Consider the following 19,412-nt stretch of genomic DNA (forward strand, 5'->3'; position numbering starts at 1 on the left):
AACTAGCTTATAATATTACAACATTTGTATAATTTTAACTTTATGATAAAAAAATTTTCTTTAATATCTTCATTTAATCTAATTCATCTAGGTCATCCTGTTTTAAAATATAGAAAATAAATAAAAAAGAAAATATCAATATATTATAGAAATTAAGTAAATATATTTAACTTTTAAATAAAAAAAAAATAAAATAATATATAGTTAAGAATTATTTTTATTATTAAAATTTATTAGAATTTCCATTTATTTTACGTAAATATAAATTATTACCAATTCATCAATAAAAAGTTCACTATTTATAGGTACTTCATCTTCTCTTTTATCTATGGAAAAAAATATAAAAATAAATGCAAATATATATATAACTATATGAATATTATATAATTCTTTAAAATATGTAAATATTTTAACCATTTTTATTTTCTTTAATTTCTCCATTAGCATCATTTTTCTTTTCAATGCTTTCTTTTTTTTCTTCTTCATCATCGTAAAATAGATCATCATATTCATTGGTATTTGCGGCATTATCATCATCAACAAATAATCTAAAAAAATAAAATGTGTAATAATTAGTTTGAACACAACACAGTATTTTATTTAAATATATATATTTTGATATAGTATAAAAGAAAATTCTCTGTTCAAAAAAAAAAAAATGAATATTACGTTGGATCATAAGAAAATAGTTCTTTTCCAGATAAAACGGTATTTTTATTTTTTTTTTCTGATTTATCTTTTTCTTTTTGCTCTTCTTTTTTTAATTTTTTCTTTTCTTCTCTTTCTGTTTTCCATTTTTTAAATAATTCCAATGTAACGGGTGTACCATTATTTATATATTTCATTCTCTAAAAAAAAATAAAAATAAAATAAAAATAATATAAGATTTATGAGTAAAACAAATATACATTAACATATATTATTCACTAAAATTATATTAATACCTCCTCCTCGATGATATCTTCTAAGGGTTTTTCCTCTTTTTCATTTTCAGGTGTTTCTTGTTTCTTTAATACGTATCCTAAACAAATTAAGGCAAAAAGAATCAAAAATAACCAATAATAGCAAAATTATGATGTTGTACAATTTTATAAAAGAAATTATGAGTAATTATATTCGAAAATATTAACTATTCATTTATAATATATTTCTTCTTTTACTAATTTCTTTTTTTTTTTTTTTTTTTTTTTTCTCTATTAAACCTTGAGGTAGACAGTGTTTATACTTGCAATTATCTCCTCCATTAGGACATACCCAAAACCAACCATATTGCTAAAATATTATATAATAATAAATTATTTCAATTTAAGTATATACATTTTTTTTTTTTTTCCTTTTTTGTTTAATTTTTAATTTTACCTTGTTTTCAACAGCACTTAAAAAATATTTACATATTATATCAGTTTTATTAATATTTTTATGTCTTATATTTATAACTTCTGTTAACTTATGAATATCCCACTTGTCTATTGTGTCATCTTCTTTTTCATTTTTAGCATCTCTAATATCTGTATATATATCAATTTTCTGTGCTTCTTTAGATTTTTTTGGATCATATGTTGATGATTCATTTATTTTTTTAACTTTTTCAGTTTCTTCAAAATAAAAAAAGGAAAAATAAAAATATGTTATTATTTATTAATAAAAATATATAATATGAGTATTGTGTTTGTTACTTTGATAAATTGAATTTAATAATAGCTTTTGTTGATTTAGTTTTTCTTTTTCCTTTTCTTCTTTTCTTTTATCATCACAACTTTTTTTTTTTGTTTGAAACACTTGTTGTTGAACTCCTTTTATATATCTAAAAATGTATAATTTCAAATATACATTTGTATAAGTATTTGTAGAAGACATCCATATATAAAAATAAAAATATATATTAATGCTTTTACTTAATACCTTTGAACACTTTTACTTTTATTTTTATTTTTTAGTCCGAACGTTTTATCCTCTACTATTTTTTGTTTCTCTTTTTCTATTTTTTTGTTATCTTTTTTTGGAGGCATTTTTTTTTAATAAATATTATAATAATCTTTTTTTATTTATTTATTTATTATTTATTTATTTTTTTTTTTTATTTGTTTTATTTTTTCTTATTAACAAAAATTGTTAATTTCTGGTTCCATATCGTATTCGAATATTAAAAGAAAACTTACTATTTTCTTTATAAATATTAAAAATATAAAATTTATTTTATTATTTTTTTTCTAATTAATAAACACAAAAAAATAAAGAATATTTATGCAGGAATTTATATTTAAAAAAATATATAAATTAAAATGTTTATATAATATAAAAAAATCTCAATTGAAAAATACAAATCTTAAAAAAGGTGGAGAAATTATAAATTGAAAAAATCATTGTATTATTTAAATATCGAAAAGAAAAAAAAAAAAAAAAAAAAATGTATAAAGATTAAATAAATTATTTTAAAAAAATTAGGAAATTTTGACACATGAAAATATTCTTCATAAAAGTTTATAACAAAAAATATTCTGAAATTCACAATAGTTATATAAATTAAAAAGTTTTTTTTTTTTTTTTTTTTTTTTGAATTGCTTTAAGTAAATCATTTTTCTAATTTATTTATAGATGAAAAAAAAAAAAAAAAAAAAAAAAAAAAAAAAGAGAAAAAATAGGATCCATATGAGATTTTAATACTTTGTAATAAGGTGATTAATACACTTACGAAATTTTTAATGTTATTAACAAAGATCTTTTAATATTCCTTGAAGAATTATTGAATAAAAAAATAACAGTTTATTTTTTCTTTTACAAAGATAACATTTGAAATAACTGTATATAAATGATAAAAGTTTCATTTTCTTTTTTTTTTGCTTACTATTAATATTTGATAAAGCTACAGTAAAAAAAAAAAAAAAAAAAAAAAAACTACAAAAGAATTATTTAAAATGTACTAATATTTAGTGTTATATATTTTAAAGATATGAACATTTTTCATAATTCAAAAATTTTTTCAAAATGTAACTACAACTGTTATAGAAAAAATTACTACTTTAATAGGTTTAGAAATGAAAATATCGCAAATAAACGTAAAATTTTAAATATAAAAAAAGTATCAAGACATTTAAAAAAAAATAACAGAATAAGAAATGATGAAAAAATAGAGAAAATTAACTTACATTTAAGCAAAGAAAATATCACAAGTAAAAATTTATTAAAATTTATTGAGAGAGATAAAAAGTTGTTGCTATATGCATTATGTAAAATTCATGAAAAAAAAGGATTTGATGACAGATGTGAATTAAATAATTTATCTTCTAGTATAGCTGAAAAAATTATAAATAGAGAAAGCACTTTAAATGTAAAAGAAAAATTAATTTATTTAAGTTGTTTAAATATTAAAAAATATGCTGAAAAAATCAATTTGATTAAAGATATAAATATTAAACACATGGATGAAAAAATTATTTTTAATTATTTTTGTACGATTTTAAAAAACAGAAAAAATTATTTAGATGACAAAGAAATAATTGATGATATATTATTTTTTTTTAAAAATAAAATAAATAAAAAATGTATAAATAATATTTCAGCATACTTTTTTAATTTATCATATTTAAATAGTAAAACTATAATTAAAACAAATATTTTATATTATTTTGTTTTATATATGTTAAAATATATAAGAAATAAAATTAAAAAACGTATGTCAGTATTTAACATATTCAATTATGTTGAACTCCTAACCTCCATAATACATATATCAAAATTAAAAAAAGAAAAAAGTTTTGATATAGAATACGATATTGAATATATCAATAAAATCAGAATGCTAAATAGGAATGAATATGATTTTGAAATTTCTAATTTTTCAAATATATGTAACGGTGTTTTTAATGATAAATGTATCACCACATTAAAAAAAGATCTATTATATAACGATAAAGAATTTTACCATTATTACAATATAAATGATTTTATTTTTAAAAAGGAAAAGAATAAATTTTCAAATAATGGTCTAGATGAAGGAGAAGAGAATAATGACATAAGTAAATTACATGGTATAAATTCTGATATAATTTATTTAATATATTTTGTTAATAATTCTTTAATTTCTATACTTAAAAAGTGTCAAAATAAATTAAAAAAAAATGTTCTACATAAATTTGCAAATGATAATTTACAGGGGAAATTTTATATTATTAGTAATTATATGTTTCAATGTTTACATTTTAACATTTTTTGTAGAACACTATTTCATTATTTTCAAGAAGTAATTATTTATATTAGTAAAAGTAATAAAATGCTTTTTTTTTATTTATCTCCATCATATATAGTTCATTTAATACATTTATTATCTATACAATTTCATTTAATTAGGATTGATGAAAATGTAGAAAATAATATTTTAAAAAATTGTTTAAATGTATTATTTGTTGATGATTGTAAAAAATTAAGTAAAAAGGATAAAGTTTTATTATATATAAGTATTTCTAAACTTCTTTTTTTTTCTAAGAAAATTTATATTGAAAAGTTAAATCATATTTTATCAAATGAATTTATAAATTGTACTTATAGAGATTTATATAGTGTAGTTTATTCATTAAATTGTTCCAAATATTATGATTTGCCTTTTATTGAAGCATTATTAAGAAATATTTATAAATTAAAGCATAAATATTCTTCTAATCAACTTTTAACAATTATATCAATATTTTATTCATTTAATTTGAATTTATCAATATTTAATTTACTACTATCATATTCTAACAAAAATGAGTAAAAAATATATATTTTATTTTATATTTTTTATTATTTAGATAACCATTATGTAGTTAATTATTATTTATATAAGTTTGTTATTTTTTATTTTTTTTTTTGTTAATTTTTATATTACTAATGTTTATTTTATTAACTTTGATTTTGTCTAATAATTATTTTTTTATTATATATATATATAATTTTTTTTTTTTTATTAATTGTTAGTGTTGGAAGTTTTAAGGATGAAAGAATTATAATAAATGAGTTCGAAGACAATAAAGGTTTGAATTGATTTAAATATATATATTTGTTATTTTTGTTATAAAAATAATTTTTATATTTAATACTAATTTTATTTTTTAAAGAAGCGAAAAAATTAGAAGAGGATTTAGAAAATAAAGAAAGAATATTAAAAGAAATATCTTCACATATAAAAGAAGTAATTGTTTATGATTTAGAGTTTACTCTTTTTTTTTTTTTTTCTATTTTATTTTTTATCATTATGTCTAATCTAATATATATATATATATATACGTTTATATTTTTATAATATATTTATCTTTTTTTTGTAGAATTCTAATGATAATTTTGTTTTTAATGAATCAGGTATTTTCTTTGCGATAGTTTGAATATTTAATGTTTTAAATATTAATATTTTATTATTATTTCTTAATATATTTTTATGCAATTTTTTATATTTTATTTTACTTTTTACTTGAATTAATTTATTCTCACAGATTTACTAGAATTTGATTCACAAAATAATAACTTAAAATGTGACATATCTGAAGAAAGGTAAATTCGCTTTATAAATAAAAGTTCATGCTGCTTTATATTTTCCTTATGTTCTTATAATAGTTTAATTAAAAATTACATACCTTTTTATTATTTATTTATTATTTTAAATTTTTTTTTTTTTTTTTTAAAATTTATTTTTTACATATGTATTTTTTTTTTTTTTTATTAGTATTTTAATGGATAATGAAGAAATAAAGAAGTATTTAAAAAAAAAGAGAAAAAATCAAAATAGAAAGTGATAAATGTTTTTTTCATTTATTATATAATCCAAAATAATATCAGTAGTTTCATAAAAATCTATATCATATAGAAAAACTTCAAAAGAAACGCTAATTTTTATTTCATTTTTTATATCTTTTTTATGTAAATTTGTGATATTTTTATTTTTTTTTAATGTTTTATCATAATATCCCTTTCCACTACCAATTCTACAACCATAATTATTATATGCAATTAGAGGAATGATAAAAATAGTATCATTTTCTTTGTATGTAAAATTAAATAATTTATTTGTTATTATGTTTAAATTATTTAAATTAAAAGAAATTTTGTTATGGGTATTTAAGTATATATATAGATAAGGAACAAATATATTAAAATTATGTTTCACTAATACATTATTAATTATATTAAATGGAAAAAATATTAAATCATTATTTTTTGTAGTTATAGGAACATATAAATTAAAATAAAAATAATCATATAATGCCTCAATAATAAATAATATATCAACTTCCTTTTTTGTAGGTATATATATACATATATTAAAATTAGATTCTTTATCGTTGAAATTTGTTTTTAACTTATTACAATAAGTAAAAAATTTGAAGTTCTTAATATCTGTTAATTTTACATCAATTATCCCATAATTTTTTAGATGATCAATAACTTTATTCAATGTAAGTTCTTTATAATTATACTCATATGTATATACTTTAGTAAAATCAAACTTTTTTTCTTTTTTTTTTTCTAAATTTAATGAACTAAACAAAATATATAGATTCCTTATTAATAAAGTATATAAATAATCCTTATATAATATGCTTTTTTTTTTTGAAATTATTTTATTTTTAAATATTTCATTTTTTTCATTATTAGTATTTATTATTTCTTTATTTTTGTAAATGTTATTTTTTATTGTACATTTGGTATTATCACAAGTATCATTTTTCTTAATTAATGAATTTCTAAAAATAATTTCTCTAATTTTTTTAGCATTCTTTCTAATAATTTCTTTTAATTCTTTACAATTTTCATATCCATAATTTTTAAAATAATGTTTTAAGTCTACATTTATAATAGATTTCTTATAATCATTAATGTCTAAATAATTTATTTTATTACATGATTCCAAATTCATATTAATTCCTAAAAAAAAAAAAAAAAAAATCAAAAATAAAAAATAACGCATGTACATACACAATTTATGTGCAATTATTATCATAAAGAAAAATAAGTAAAAAACTTGAAAACATTTTAGAAATTGACAAAAAAAAAAAAAAAATACATAAACACAAATAAAAAACTATTTATAAATTACTAGAAAAAAATTTGTCTTCTGTTTTTCAAAGGAAGCTTAAGATTAATTCATATAAGTTTAATTATATGTGTTTATTTTTTTTACATTACAGAAAAATTTAAAAAATATTTAAATGTATAGAAGAAATATTTTTTTTTTTTTTTGAAAATATAAAAAAATTCACAATAAATTAAAAATTATTTAAAAAAAATTTTCATCTTTTAATTTTTAAAGTATGTCTATATCTATTAATAAGTCTAAATATATAAAAAGGGAGACCTAAAAATTTGTCGTTCAGAAAAAAAAAATTCTTGATAAATTTAAAATAATCTTTTATCAACCTTTTTAATATTTTTTTAATTAAATAAGAATAAAATATTTGTATAATATACATATATATATATATATATATAATAAATTTTTTTTTTTTGAGTGTTTCAGATATCAAAATATTTTCTTTTTTGATGTTTATATTTGAAGTTTTTTTTTAAGAAATTATTTAATTTTTTTTTTTTTAGTTTTTCTTTTTAATAGCAGTTTAGAAAAAAAAAAAAATAAGAAATACAGAATTAAATTAAATAGTTACGGCCATGCATAAAATTTTATAATACACAAATATAAATACATACATACATACATATATATATTTATATTTACATAATTTTTGAAAATGCTATAATTTATGAGGAAATATTTTTAATTTTTAAGAAAATATAATTACTTACTCATTAGAAAAACTTGTTTTTCTGAAATACTTTTAAGTGTGCAAAAAGAAAAAAAAAAAAAAAAAAAAAAGGAAAAAGGAAAAAGGAAAAAGAAAGAAATAAGTTTAATTATAAAGTGTTAAATCAAATACATTTTTTTTATATTAATTTCCAGTATAAGGAAAGTTATTATTATAATTAATTACATTTAATTCTAAAGAACAAATAACAAAAATTATCATAACACCCGAAAAAACATATGAATAAAAGAATATAGAGAAATATAGAAAAAATTATACATATATATATATATATGTATTTATTTATTTTATTTTTTTTTTTTAATTATATATAAAAACATTCTTAAAGTATGACAATATATTTTTTTTTTTTTTGTTACTTGTTTATATATACAATAAAATATTTCTTTATAAATATATATACTTGAAGTTAATTGAAAGAATTAAAATATGTGTTGCTTATTTAATTATAAGAATTATATATGCCAAACAAATATTATATTTTTTAATATTATATATCATCACAAAATAATTATGCTTATGTATTTTTTATTATATCATATTTGATGATAAAATAAAAGTAAATTTTTTTTGAGATTTATAAAATAATATAACATGCTTAAAAAGACGATGCAACAGAAAAGACAGTCTTTTATTAAAAATAAAGTAATACATTAAAAAAATAAAATTATAAAGTATAAAAATATGTAAAAATTAAAAAAAAAAAAAATTTATGAGTACTAATAATGATTAATAAATATATGTATTATCTTAAAGAGTAGGTAGATATATAAATATATATATAAAGATATATATGAATTTACATAAATATATTTATATAAATATATATATGAATTTACATAAATATATATATATATATAAATATATATATGAATATACATAAATATATATAATAATAAATTAAATTTTTATTTTATATGTAGAACGAATCTTATCCTCAGAAAAGTGTGAATTTTGGAAATAAATTGAAAAATCGAGCTAAAAATGTAAATAGTAAAATAAAAGTTGTTGTAAGAAAAAGACCAATAAGTGAATTAGAAAAAAGAAAAAAAGATAATGATATAATTACTGTTAAAGATAATTGTACTATATATATAGATGAACCTCGATATAAGGTTGATATGACCAAATATATTGAAAGACATGAATTCATAGTTGATAAAGTATTTAATGATAATGTTGATAATTATACGGTTTATATAAATACTATAAAACCATTATTAGTTGACATTTTTGAAAATAATTGTGTATGTTCATGTTTTGCATATGGTCAAACAGGTAGTGGAAAAACTTACACAATGCTGGGATCTCAACCATATGGTCAAAGTGACACACCAGGGATATTTCAATATGCAGCAGAAGATATTTTTAATTTTTTAAAAATATATGACACTGATAATAGTAAAGGTATATTTATATCATTTTATGAAATATACTGCGGTAAGTTATATGATTTATTACAAAAAAGAAAAATGGTTGCCGCTTTGGAAAATGGAAAAAAAGAAGTTGTTGTAAAAGATTTGAAAGTTTTAAGAGTATTAACAAAAGATGAATTAATTTTAAAAATGATCGATGGGGTATTATTAAGAAAAATTGGAGTAAATTCTCAGAATGATGAATCATCAAGATCTCATGCAATATTAAATATTGATTTAAAAGATATAAATAAAAATATTTCATTAGGAAAAATTGCTTTTATAGATCTAGCAGGAAGTGAAAGAGGTGCAGATACAGTTTCACAAAATAAGCAAACACAAACGGATGGGGCAAATATTAACAGATCCTTATTAGCATTAAAAGAATGCATAAGAGCAATGGACTCAGATAAAAATCATATCCCATTCAGAGATTCCGAATTAACAAAAGTTTTAAGAGATATTTTTGTAGGAAAATCTAAAAGCATTATGATTGCTAATATATCACCAACCATTAGTTGTTGTGAACAAACTTTAAATACTTTACGATATTCATCAAGGGTAAAAAACTTCAAAAATAAAACTACCAATAATGAAGATGAAGATGGTAATAATGAAAAAATAAGCATATTAGATTCTAAGAGTACTGAATTTAATAATGTAAATTTAGAAAATGTTACAGTTAAGTCAAATAATTCTATACAAAATAATAAAATTAGTATTAAATTAAATGATACAAAGGCAAAAAATAGTACTTTAAAAGTTAAAAATATTGACAAAAATAAAGATTTTTCTATTCATGGAAAGTTTAGTTCTATTAATGATTTGGATAAAATAAAAAAAAAGAAAAAAAAAAGCCTTTTAAATTATGACAGTAATTTATATTATGATAATACAGCAAAAAAACATAATATTGCACAACAGAATTATACTTTTACTGATACATCTGATTTTTCTTCAATAGATGAAATGAATTGTAACCTTAATAATAATGACAAAAATATATTTTTAAATTGTAAAAATGAAAGATCCGATAAAATAAAAACGAGAAGTAGTTGTGACACTACTAATAGCAAAATGAAAAATGAAATAAATGTTAGACATAGTGCAGGAAATAAGTTACATAATTTTAAATATGAACAACTTAAAGAAAAGGCATTTTCAAAAAACAATAATCCTGATAATTCAAAGAATAAATTAAATAATATGAATAACTTTCATAATACAATTACTGAAAAAGCTACAGCTATTAGCAATAATAACAACACACATTCATCCATGCATATAAGAAATATAAATGAAAAAGAAAATAATAAAAATAGTGATAATATATTTTTTGATGCCATTTCTCATAACGCAGATAATGGTAATCAATTAAATACTTATAATAATCAAAATTTTTTCAACACAAATAATAATTCTTTGAATAATCAGTATTTAAATAACAATGATACTTACATAAATAATGTTATGAATTATGATTATAATTTACTAAATAAAAATTTATATGATGATATAAAGAATATATCAGAAAAAACAACTAATATTTTTAATAATAATGATGAAGAAAATCATATTAATTTTGAAAAAAACAATAATGAATTAAATAATAATTTATCGAACACTAATTCAATAAATTCTAAATCTTATGCATATAACAATGCCTTATATAATATGAATTACAATCTTAATAATAATAATAATAATAATAATAATAATAATAATAATAATAATAATAATAATAATAATAATATAATAAATAATAATACATGTATAGATAATAATAATATCTTAAATCATTATTTAAATTTTGATCAGAATTATGGTTATAACACTGTATTTAATCCAAGCACAAATGATTGCATTGAAAAAGAAAAAGGAAAATTTATGAATAACGTAAACATGGATAAAAATAATGATGAAAACATAAATAAAATTAATAATTTTTCTAACAATGAATATTTAAATCAATTTCAGAATAATATTAATAATATGTTAAATAATTGTTTAAATTCTTTAAATATTACAAACGTATATGAAGATACACAAAATATATTAAACAATATTTTGCTATCAAAATACAAAGCAGACAAAGATTCTGTTATAAAAAAATATATTAATGAAGACATTAACACTATGAGTTTAGAAGAGTTAGATAAATATGTTCAGTTAATATATGAAAAAAGAAAGGTTATATTAAACAAACTTCTATTTTTATTTAAAAAAAATGTAGATATTCAAACAAGCAACGAAACAAGTGATTTAAAAAAAGATTTGGTTATGTGTCATATATGTAGTAATAATCCAGATGATCAATTTCACTTTTATGCATATAGTAGATTAGAAAAAGATATGATCAATTTAATTATGTTAAGACAATTTTGGTGTGAAAGTGAAAATTTAAGATTATTGCATCAATATCTAACATTAGAATATCAAAATAAGTCAGCCAATTCTATTTTATTTAATATTCCTAATAATAATGAAAATAATCCTTCATTAAATAAAAAATATGTAGAAGATGTAAAAAATAGTATGGATATTAATTCTAATAAAAATGAAAATGATAATAATACCATTGATAAAATAAATCAACAAATTAATAAATCATAATATTATAATAAAAAATAAAAAATTTGTAACAATAACAAAGAAAAAAAAAAAAAATGTAACAAAAGTAAAAAATAATATATAAATATATCACAATAATTATTAAATATTTTTTTTTTTTTTTTTTTGTTAAATATTTATTAGAGATGTTAATTTTGCATAATATTTTTTATATTTGTTTTTTTTTTTTTTTTTTTTTTTTTTAATTATTAAGAAAAAAAAGAATTTTTATATTATTTAAAATATAAAGAATTTATATTAACAAAATGTATACAAGGAAATTCAAAAAAAAAAAAAAAAAAAAACATTGAATATATAGAATAAGATTTTTGCAAATGTACAATTTTTTTTTTGTTTTAAGCTATTTAAAAAAAGAAATAAATAAAAAAAAATTGTTTCGTTTTTCTTATTTATTTTATATTATTTAGTGAATCACTTAAACTATAGTTTGGTCTAATTAAAAGAATAGACAATAAAATTAATTAATTATTTATTCTTAAAAAGGTTTACATAAAAAAATTTATTAAAGATTATCCTTAAAATTATAAAATGAGAAAAAAAAAAAAAAAAAAAAAAAAAAAAAAAAGCATGAATAGAATTCATTTATAAAAATATTAAAAGTTATATGAGAACTATATCAACATAATATGGATAGTGTGATAATTCTTTTATTATTTTCCTATTTAAACTTAATGATGTTATAACTTCATAAACTTCATTATGTAAATTAGAAGTAGAATATATAGGTTTTCCCGTAAATGGAAAAACTGCAATAAAATTAAGATATAAATAATTTTCCTCATTTATTAAATGAATATTCTTATTATTGTCATTATTTATAAACTTATAACTAAATACATCAAATAAATTTAGAGAATCATTTAAATTTGTAAAATTAAAATTTTTCATTTTTTGTTTTTCTAAATTACAATTATTATTCATATCCCTATTAATAAAATAATTACTATTTGTATTATTCGTAGTATTATTATTAAATATATATGTATCATTTGCATATTTATAAAATGGTGTTATTTTTTGGTTTTTCTTTAAAAATTTATTATATAATATATTATTATTAAGAGTTCTAATATATTTGTTGAAAGACATATTTTTTTTATAATACGATTTATTTAAAGTGCTAAAGTTCTTGACTATGTTTTTCTTTTTAAATGCATAAATAAAATTATAAACTTTTTTAAAAGTATATTTAAAAAAAGCCATATCTGATGGTTTAATAAGCTCTTTTTCCAATATTTTCATTTTTAATTTTTGTATATTATCCATATATATCTTAAATAAGTTCCTTATATTTTTTATACAATAATTGTAATGCATATATAGTACTAAAATTGATATTAATTTTAACTGTGTCTTACTTTCTACATTTAAGTCATTTATATTATGTATATTTATATTTTCAAAAAAATAATTCAAATAATTTTTACTCATAAATTTGTATATCATATTATAATAACAAATATAAAATGTAATATTTATCAGTGATTGCAACGATTTTATGTTTTTATAATTATTAAAAATAATTTCATTGAATTTTTCATTATAATAATCTAATTTTAATAATGAAATAGTAATATTACTTAGACTTTGATCATTAATATGTTTTTCGAATTCTATTTTCTCTATTAATTTATTTAAAAGAAACTCAATTAACTCTATATCTCTTATTTTTAAGGATGCATATGAATGTATAATATTTGCTAAATGAATTAAATCAAAATCAAATACATTTTTTTTAATTAAATATGAAATATTAAAAAATATGTCATACCTTAAAATTTTTAAATTTTGAATTGCTCCCAATGAATTGGATACAATTTGAGAAAAAAAAAAATTTTCATTAAGCTTTTTTATTATTAGGTCATCATAATTTAAACTTAATTTTAGTATAATATTGTTTACAAATGAATTTACGAAATCACATAAAATGAAGTTAAGAATATAATTTCCAATAAATAAACGATTAATATTTATATCTGTAGAAGAATATAAATTAATATATAAATATTTGCTTATTTTTTTTAAATAATCCATATTATAATTTATATATTTATTGTATATAACTTTGTTAACAAAATTATATAAGTGTATTTTGTTAAATTGGTTGCTAAATTCATTTAAGTTAAAAGTTTCAATCAAATGGTTCATTATTTTATATATGGAATTTAAAGAATTAACAATATACTTTATATTATTATTAATATTATCTAAATCATATATATTACGATATTTATCATTTTCATATGTAAATGGACTTTCATTTATTTGAGTTTTTTTTAATACATTAATGAAGGTAAAATAATTTATACTTTTATCTAATTGTACATTAGAAATATTACTTTCATTAAAATTGTATTCTAAATTTAAATGGAGATTTTCTTTATTTAAATTATTTTCTTTATTTAAATTATTTTCTTTATTTAAGTTTTTTTTGTCTTTTTCGTCTAATTTGTCATTATAATTAAAAGTATTATTTTTTTCAATTTCATTATGCTCTATATTAACATAATATTTTTTAATAAACAATTTTTCTATAATAATAAAATAATTTTCAAATAAAATTAATAATATTTTTATTATTTTTTTATATTCCTTATTATCAAAATTAAATTGTGTAAAAAATTTTGAAAAAATATTCAAAAAAGAAGAATACACCTGTATATTAGTAATATTAGTATTATTATTATTATTATTATTATTATTATTATTATTACTACTAATATTATTATTATTATTACTACTACTAATATTATTATTACTACTACTAATATTATTATTATCATTCTGAATTAAAAGATAATTTTTGTAATTTATATAATCAAATAATATAGTTTTAAGTGTATTACTTTTTATATCCAATTTTAAATAAGACGAATAAAATAATATAATATCAAGAGTTTTAAATAATTTATAATTATTCACCAAGTAATTTAAAAAGTATAAAGAAAATTTATTATATATCATATCCTTTATCCTTATTAACTTATCTTTGTTTCTATTATTTTCAACACTATTTAAATAAATATAATAATTCGTTAATGAATGAAAAAACACAATTAATGATTTTTGATTGTATTTTATATTATTGTAAATTTGTTTTTTTTCTATATTATTTATATTTATTATTGTATATAAGTAATTTTCCAATTTATTAATTAAAATAAATAAAAATAGATGATTGTAGTAGTTTTGTTTTATATGAATGTGAAAAATGTAAACTAAATCTATTAAATTCATTTTATGTAATATTTTTTCGCTTATTCTATCTAGAAAAAATAAAAATTCATTTTTTCTTTTTATATATTCCATAAAATGTTCATAAAACGTATATATCTGTAATAATAAGTTTTTATCAAAAAGTTTATTATCAAACATATATATGTAATTAATTTGAGTATCTATATTATTATCTAATTCATCTAAATATATATGTTTTATGTGTTTATTATTTATGTTACTATATATTACTATCTTATATTCATTCTTAAGTAATTTACAAAAATTTTCCAATTTAAAATCTTTTAAATCATTATTATGTCTTATATTACCACTGTCAAATATATGTGTATTAATAATGCAGTTATTTTCAATATTTGCTTTTTCTATGCGATTTTCTTCTATATCAACAATTCCTAATATATCATTATTGAAATTACTAGATAAGGTCACTTCAATATTATTATTATTATTATTATCATTTTTAGAATAATTAAAATGTTTATGCATAGAAATATTACTTGTTAATAAATCTTCATTAAAAGTTACTACTGTATTATATTTTTTATTTGGAAAAATATAATTTAAGTAAATATATTTAATATGTCTATTTAGAGTAGTATCATTTTTTATTATATTCTTTAAAATAAGTAGGTAATTCAATTTTGTCAATATTTGAATGTGTATTCCATTGGTTGGTGATGTTTTATCAAAAAAATGATCTTTACATTTTTTATCAAATTTTAAATATAAAAAAAAATATTTTATATTACACCTGTTAATATTTTTAAATGTACTTCTTCTTGTTTTTAGTAAAATATCTAGATCTTTTAAAATTTTAAAATTTTCATGAAATAATATGTTTATATTGCATATATTATCGTGATACTTTAATATTTCAAAATTGTTTTGATTATAATTTCTCTTTAATGTTACGAAATTTTTTATATTTTTTCTTTTTATATTCTCCTTTAATAAATTGGAAAGAAATATATAATTTTTTTTTTTTTTCATATTATTTATTTTTAATAAATATTAAATAAAGAAAATTAAGAACAAAAAAAAAAAAAAAAATAAAAATAACAATAAAAACTTAATTCAAATTTCAAACTTATTTTTATGAATATATATATATATATATCTTATGTTTTATTTGTAATAATTTTAAGTGCACAAATAATTTATTTAGATTTAACATAATCTAATTTTTTTTTTTTTTTTTATTAATATATACGTTTATGAAAAAAAAATTATTTTTAAAATATCTTCTACATTTTTAGAATAACAGGTAATTTATTTTATTAAATCAAAAAAAAGAAAAAAATTTAAGCAACATCTAATTCCGAGTAAAAAATACAGATTTAAATATATTTTTTTTTCTATAAAATTTAATTATTTGAATTTTATATTTTAATTAACTAAAATTTTTTTTTTGAAAAACTCTTGACTACAGAATGAATAATGAAAGTATAAAAAAATTAAAACCATTTGAATTAATACTTCAAAAAGGTATAACTTTATAATAATAATTTTTAAAGTTAGAACATTCTTAAAAAAAAAACAGTAGTAAAATTTATATAAGTGGTTCTATGTATATAAAATTCATATATAAATATATATGAAATAATTGCAATCTTATACATAATTATATTACACTAATAAAAAAAGAAATATTAATGTACAAATGAAAATTTACCATAATATTAATTCATATAAATTCTCTATAAATAATGCTAAAAAATTATATGATCTTTTTTTTTTTTTTTTTTTTTTTAACGAAAGAAATAATGGATTTAGATGAAATGGAAGGTGTAGAATTATTTTTAATTGATGAGAATAATTTAAGAGAAGTTGGTATTTCAATTACACCTAAAGAAGGTTATTTTAAAAACAAAAATTTTAAATTTCTGGTAAAATTTAAGGATAGCTATCCTATTAATCCACCAAAAATTATATGTCTAAACAAAGTAATTACATATATATATATATATATATATAAACAAATAAAAATAAAAAACTATAAAAGTATAAAAAAATTTGTAATTACATATACTTATATTCTTGAGAAACTTTTAGATATTCCATCCAAATATTGATGAAAAAGGAAATGTATGTTTAAATGTTTTAAAACTAGATTGGAATCCTATTATTAATTTACAAATGTTAATATTGGGTTTATTACTTTTATTAAATGTATAATGATATAATGATATAATATTTTAATAAAAACAATTTTATTTTTATTCACATATATATATATATATAAATAAAACTTTTATAATATTATTTTTTTAAGGAACCTTCAACAGATGACCCTTTTAATCAAGTAGCAGCTGATATATATAAAAATGATATAGTGAAATTTCAGGAAATAAATAACTCCATTTATCAAAAAAAATAGTTTTTATATTAATATTATTTTTTTTTTTTTTTTTTTCTAAATATTAATATTTCATAATTTTTTTTTTTAATATATACATATTCTTTTTTATTCCCTATTGTGAATAAATTTTTTTTTTTTTTTTGTTAAATATTAATTGAATTTAGAAAGAAATAAAACAAAATACATTACTCTACTTTTGAAATTGAAAATATTATTTGTGTAATTTTTTAAATCATATTTTTAAAATATAAAAATTTAATTTAATTTTTTTTTTTTTTGAATTTGTATGAAGTTTCAAAAATATTTAAGCTATTTTTTAAATATTATATATACTTTTCACAAAATATATGTATGTTTAATTGATATAATTGTTCTATAAAACAATGTGAATATATAGAAGATAAAAATTTAAAAAAAAAAAAAATAAATAAATATGTAAAACAAATAAAGAGGATACTAATTGTATAGATTATAGTTAAAATTAATATATTCCTTATAATAATACATTAAAATTTAATGAAAATATTATGTGATTTTTAATGAAGAGATAAATAATTTTCTATAGATAAATTATAAAAAAAAAAAAAAAATTATAAAATTGATTTTTTTAAAAGAAAATATATTATATATAGCACTTACATGATGTAAAAAATTTTCACGTATATTTTTTTTTTTTTTTTGTGTTGCTTCATTATGAATAATTACTTAAGAAAAAAAGATTTTATTTTTTCTTTATTTTTTATAATAAAAGAGAAGAGGACATTTTATTCATCAAAATGGATAAGAAGATTACAATTATTAAATGAAAAATATAATTACAAAATAGAAAACGAAGAGGAAATAGAATATGAAGAAAAAAAGGAAGATGATCAAATAGAAAAAGTATATCCATTATGGAATAGCAGAAGAACAGGTCTTTTAGGATATAAAGTTGGATGTATGAGCATTTGGGATGTGTGGGGAGTAAAACATGCAGTAACTGTTGTTAAAATAAATAATTGTTTTGTATTGAATCAAAAAAATATAAGTAGAAATGGTTATGAAGCATTAGAAATAGGTATAGGTAATATGAATGTAATAAAACAAAGTAAAAATAATATTGGTAATTATATTAAAAGAAAATTAGGTTTTATTCATAAAATAAAAGAATTTAAATGTACTAGTGATTGTTTTCTACCAGTTCAACATAGATTTTCTGCTAGACATTTTTCTCCTGGACAAAATCTTTTTATTAGTTCCAGTATAAAAAATAAAGGATTCTGTGGAGCTATGAAGAGATGGAATTTTAGTGGCAAAAATAAATCACACGGTACTGAGAGCAAAGCTCACAGAAGTTTAGGTAGTGTTTCAATGGGTAAAACTATTAACATTGTTTTTCGAAATAAGAAAATGAATACTCATATAGGAGATAAAAATTTAGTTAAATGCAGTAATAACAAATTGTTTAGAATTAATAGTTTAAAAAACTTACTATTTATTAAAGGCCCCATTGGAGGATATAAAAATAAAGTTATAAAAATATCAGATGCTAAGGGAAGATCATTCAACAAATTTAAAAATAAAATTTTTTTATATTATCCAACTTTTATTTATAAGAAAAATAAAAAATATAAGAATGTCATTGATATGCCACACAGTATAGAAGATCCGTTTCTATATAATGAAATACCATTATATGAACCTACTAATAAATAATAATATATGTTGGATTAAACTTTTTTAAAAATATTTAGAATTGTATTTTTTATATATTTTTCTATTCTTTTAACTTTTTTTTTCTTTTTTCCTTTTTTATATTCTATTAATTTTTTACATTTTCATATATATATATTTATTTTTTTTATAAATTCTGAACATCTCTAAAATATTCACTTTTTTATTAAACTTTTTTTTTTTTTTTATTTATTTTTGAAAAATTTTTTATTTAATATTTAAATTGCATTTTTTTTTTTTTTTTTTTTTTTGTTTTTTTTTTTT

General features: G+C 16.5%; 7 protein-coding genes across 7 annotated transcripts; 4 read left to right on the forward strand and 3 right to left on the reverse strand.

Moving 5' to 3' along the window:
* Positions 1–73: 73 nt before the first annotated feature.
* On the reverse strand, positions 74–2,009 carry PGAL8A_00465500 (cytoplasmic translation machinery associated protein, putative; the record flags this gene model as incomplete). Its single annotated transcript, XM_028673424.1, has 9 exons — positions 74–97; positions 274–326; positions 415–548; positions 670–848; positions 945–1,021; positions 1,203–1,272; positions 1,360–1,595; positions 1,677–1,804; positions 1,903–2,009. The coding sequence occupies 9 exons, from the start codon at positions 2,007–2,009 to the stop codon at positions 74–76; spliced, it is 1,008 nt and encodes a 335-aa protein (XP_028529877.1).
* Positions 2,010–2,950: 941 nt separating this feature from the next.
* Positions 2,951–5,765, forward strand: PGAL8A_00465600 (conserved Plasmodium protein, unknown function; the record flags this gene model as incomplete). The annotated part of the gene is made up of 6 exons (XM_028673425.1): positions 2,951–4,746; positions 4,954–5,009; positions 5,094–5,167; positions 5,301–5,334; positions 5,466–5,523; positions 5,696–5,765. The coding sequence occupies 6 exons, from the start codon at positions 2,951–2,953 to the stop codon at positions 5,763–5,765; spliced, it is 2,088 nt and encodes a 695-aa protein (XP_028529878.1).
* On the reverse strand, positions 5,750–6,886 carry PGAL8A_00465700 (conserved Plasmodium protein, unknown function; the record flags this gene model as incomplete). The annotated part of the gene is made up of 1 exon (XM_028673426.1): positions 5,750–6,886. One exon carries the CDS (start codon positions 6,884–6,886, stop codon positions 5,750–5,752), a length of 1,137 nt encoding a protein of 378 aa, XP_028529879.1.
* Positions 6,887–8,399: 1,513 nt separating this feature from the next.
* On the forward strand, positions 8,400–11,818 carry PGAL8A_00465800 (kinesin-13, putative; the record flags this gene model as incomplete). Its single annotated transcript, XM_028673427.1, has 2 exons — positions 8,400–8,435; positions 8,714–11,818. 2 exons carry the CDS (start codon positions 8,400–8,402, stop codon positions 11,816–11,818), a joined length of 3,141 nt encoding a protein of 1,046 aa, XP_028529880.1.
* Positions 11,819–12,436: 618 nt separating this feature from the next.
* On the reverse strand, positions 12,437–16,066 carry PGAL8A_00465900 (conserved Plasmodium protein, unknown function; the record flags this gene model as incomplete). Its single annotated transcript, XM_028673428.1, has 1 exon — positions 12,437–16,066. The coding sequence occupies one exon, from the start codon at positions 16,064–16,066 to the stop codon at positions 12,437–12,439; it is 3,630 nt and encodes a 1,209-aa protein (XP_028529881.1).
* Positions 16,067–16,506: 440 nt separating this feature from the next.
* On the forward strand, positions 16,507–17,453 carry UBC12 (NEDD8-conjugating enzyme UBC12, putative; the record flags this gene model as incomplete). Its single annotated transcript, XM_028673429.1, has 4 exons — positions 16,507–16,561; positions 16,835–17,019; positions 17,129–17,245; positions 17,349–17,453. The coding sequence occupies 4 exons, from the start codon at positions 16,507–16,509 to the stop codon at positions 17,451–17,453; spliced, it is 462 nt and encodes a 153-aa protein (XP_028529882.1).
* Positions 17,454–18,128: 675 nt separating this feature from the next.
* PGAL8A_00466100 (mitochondrial ribosomal protein L3 precursor, putative) lies at positions 18,129–19,130 on the forward strand (the record flags this gene model as incomplete). Its single annotated transcript, XM_028673430.1, has 1 exon — positions 18,129–19,130. One exon carries the CDS (start codon positions 18,129–18,131, stop codon positions 19,128–19,130), a length of 1,002 nt encoding a protein of 333 aa, XP_028529883.1.
* Positions 19,131–19,412: the final 282 nt, after the last annotated feature.

This window comes from Plasmodium gallinaceum (assembly GCF_900005855.1).
Source record: "Plasmodium gallinaceum strain 8A genome assembly, contig: PGAL8A_v1_130, whole genome shotgun sequence".
NCBI classification, from domain to species: Eukaryota; Apicomplexa; class Aconoidasida; order Haemosporida; family Plasmodiidae; genus Plasmodium; species Plasmodium gallinaceum.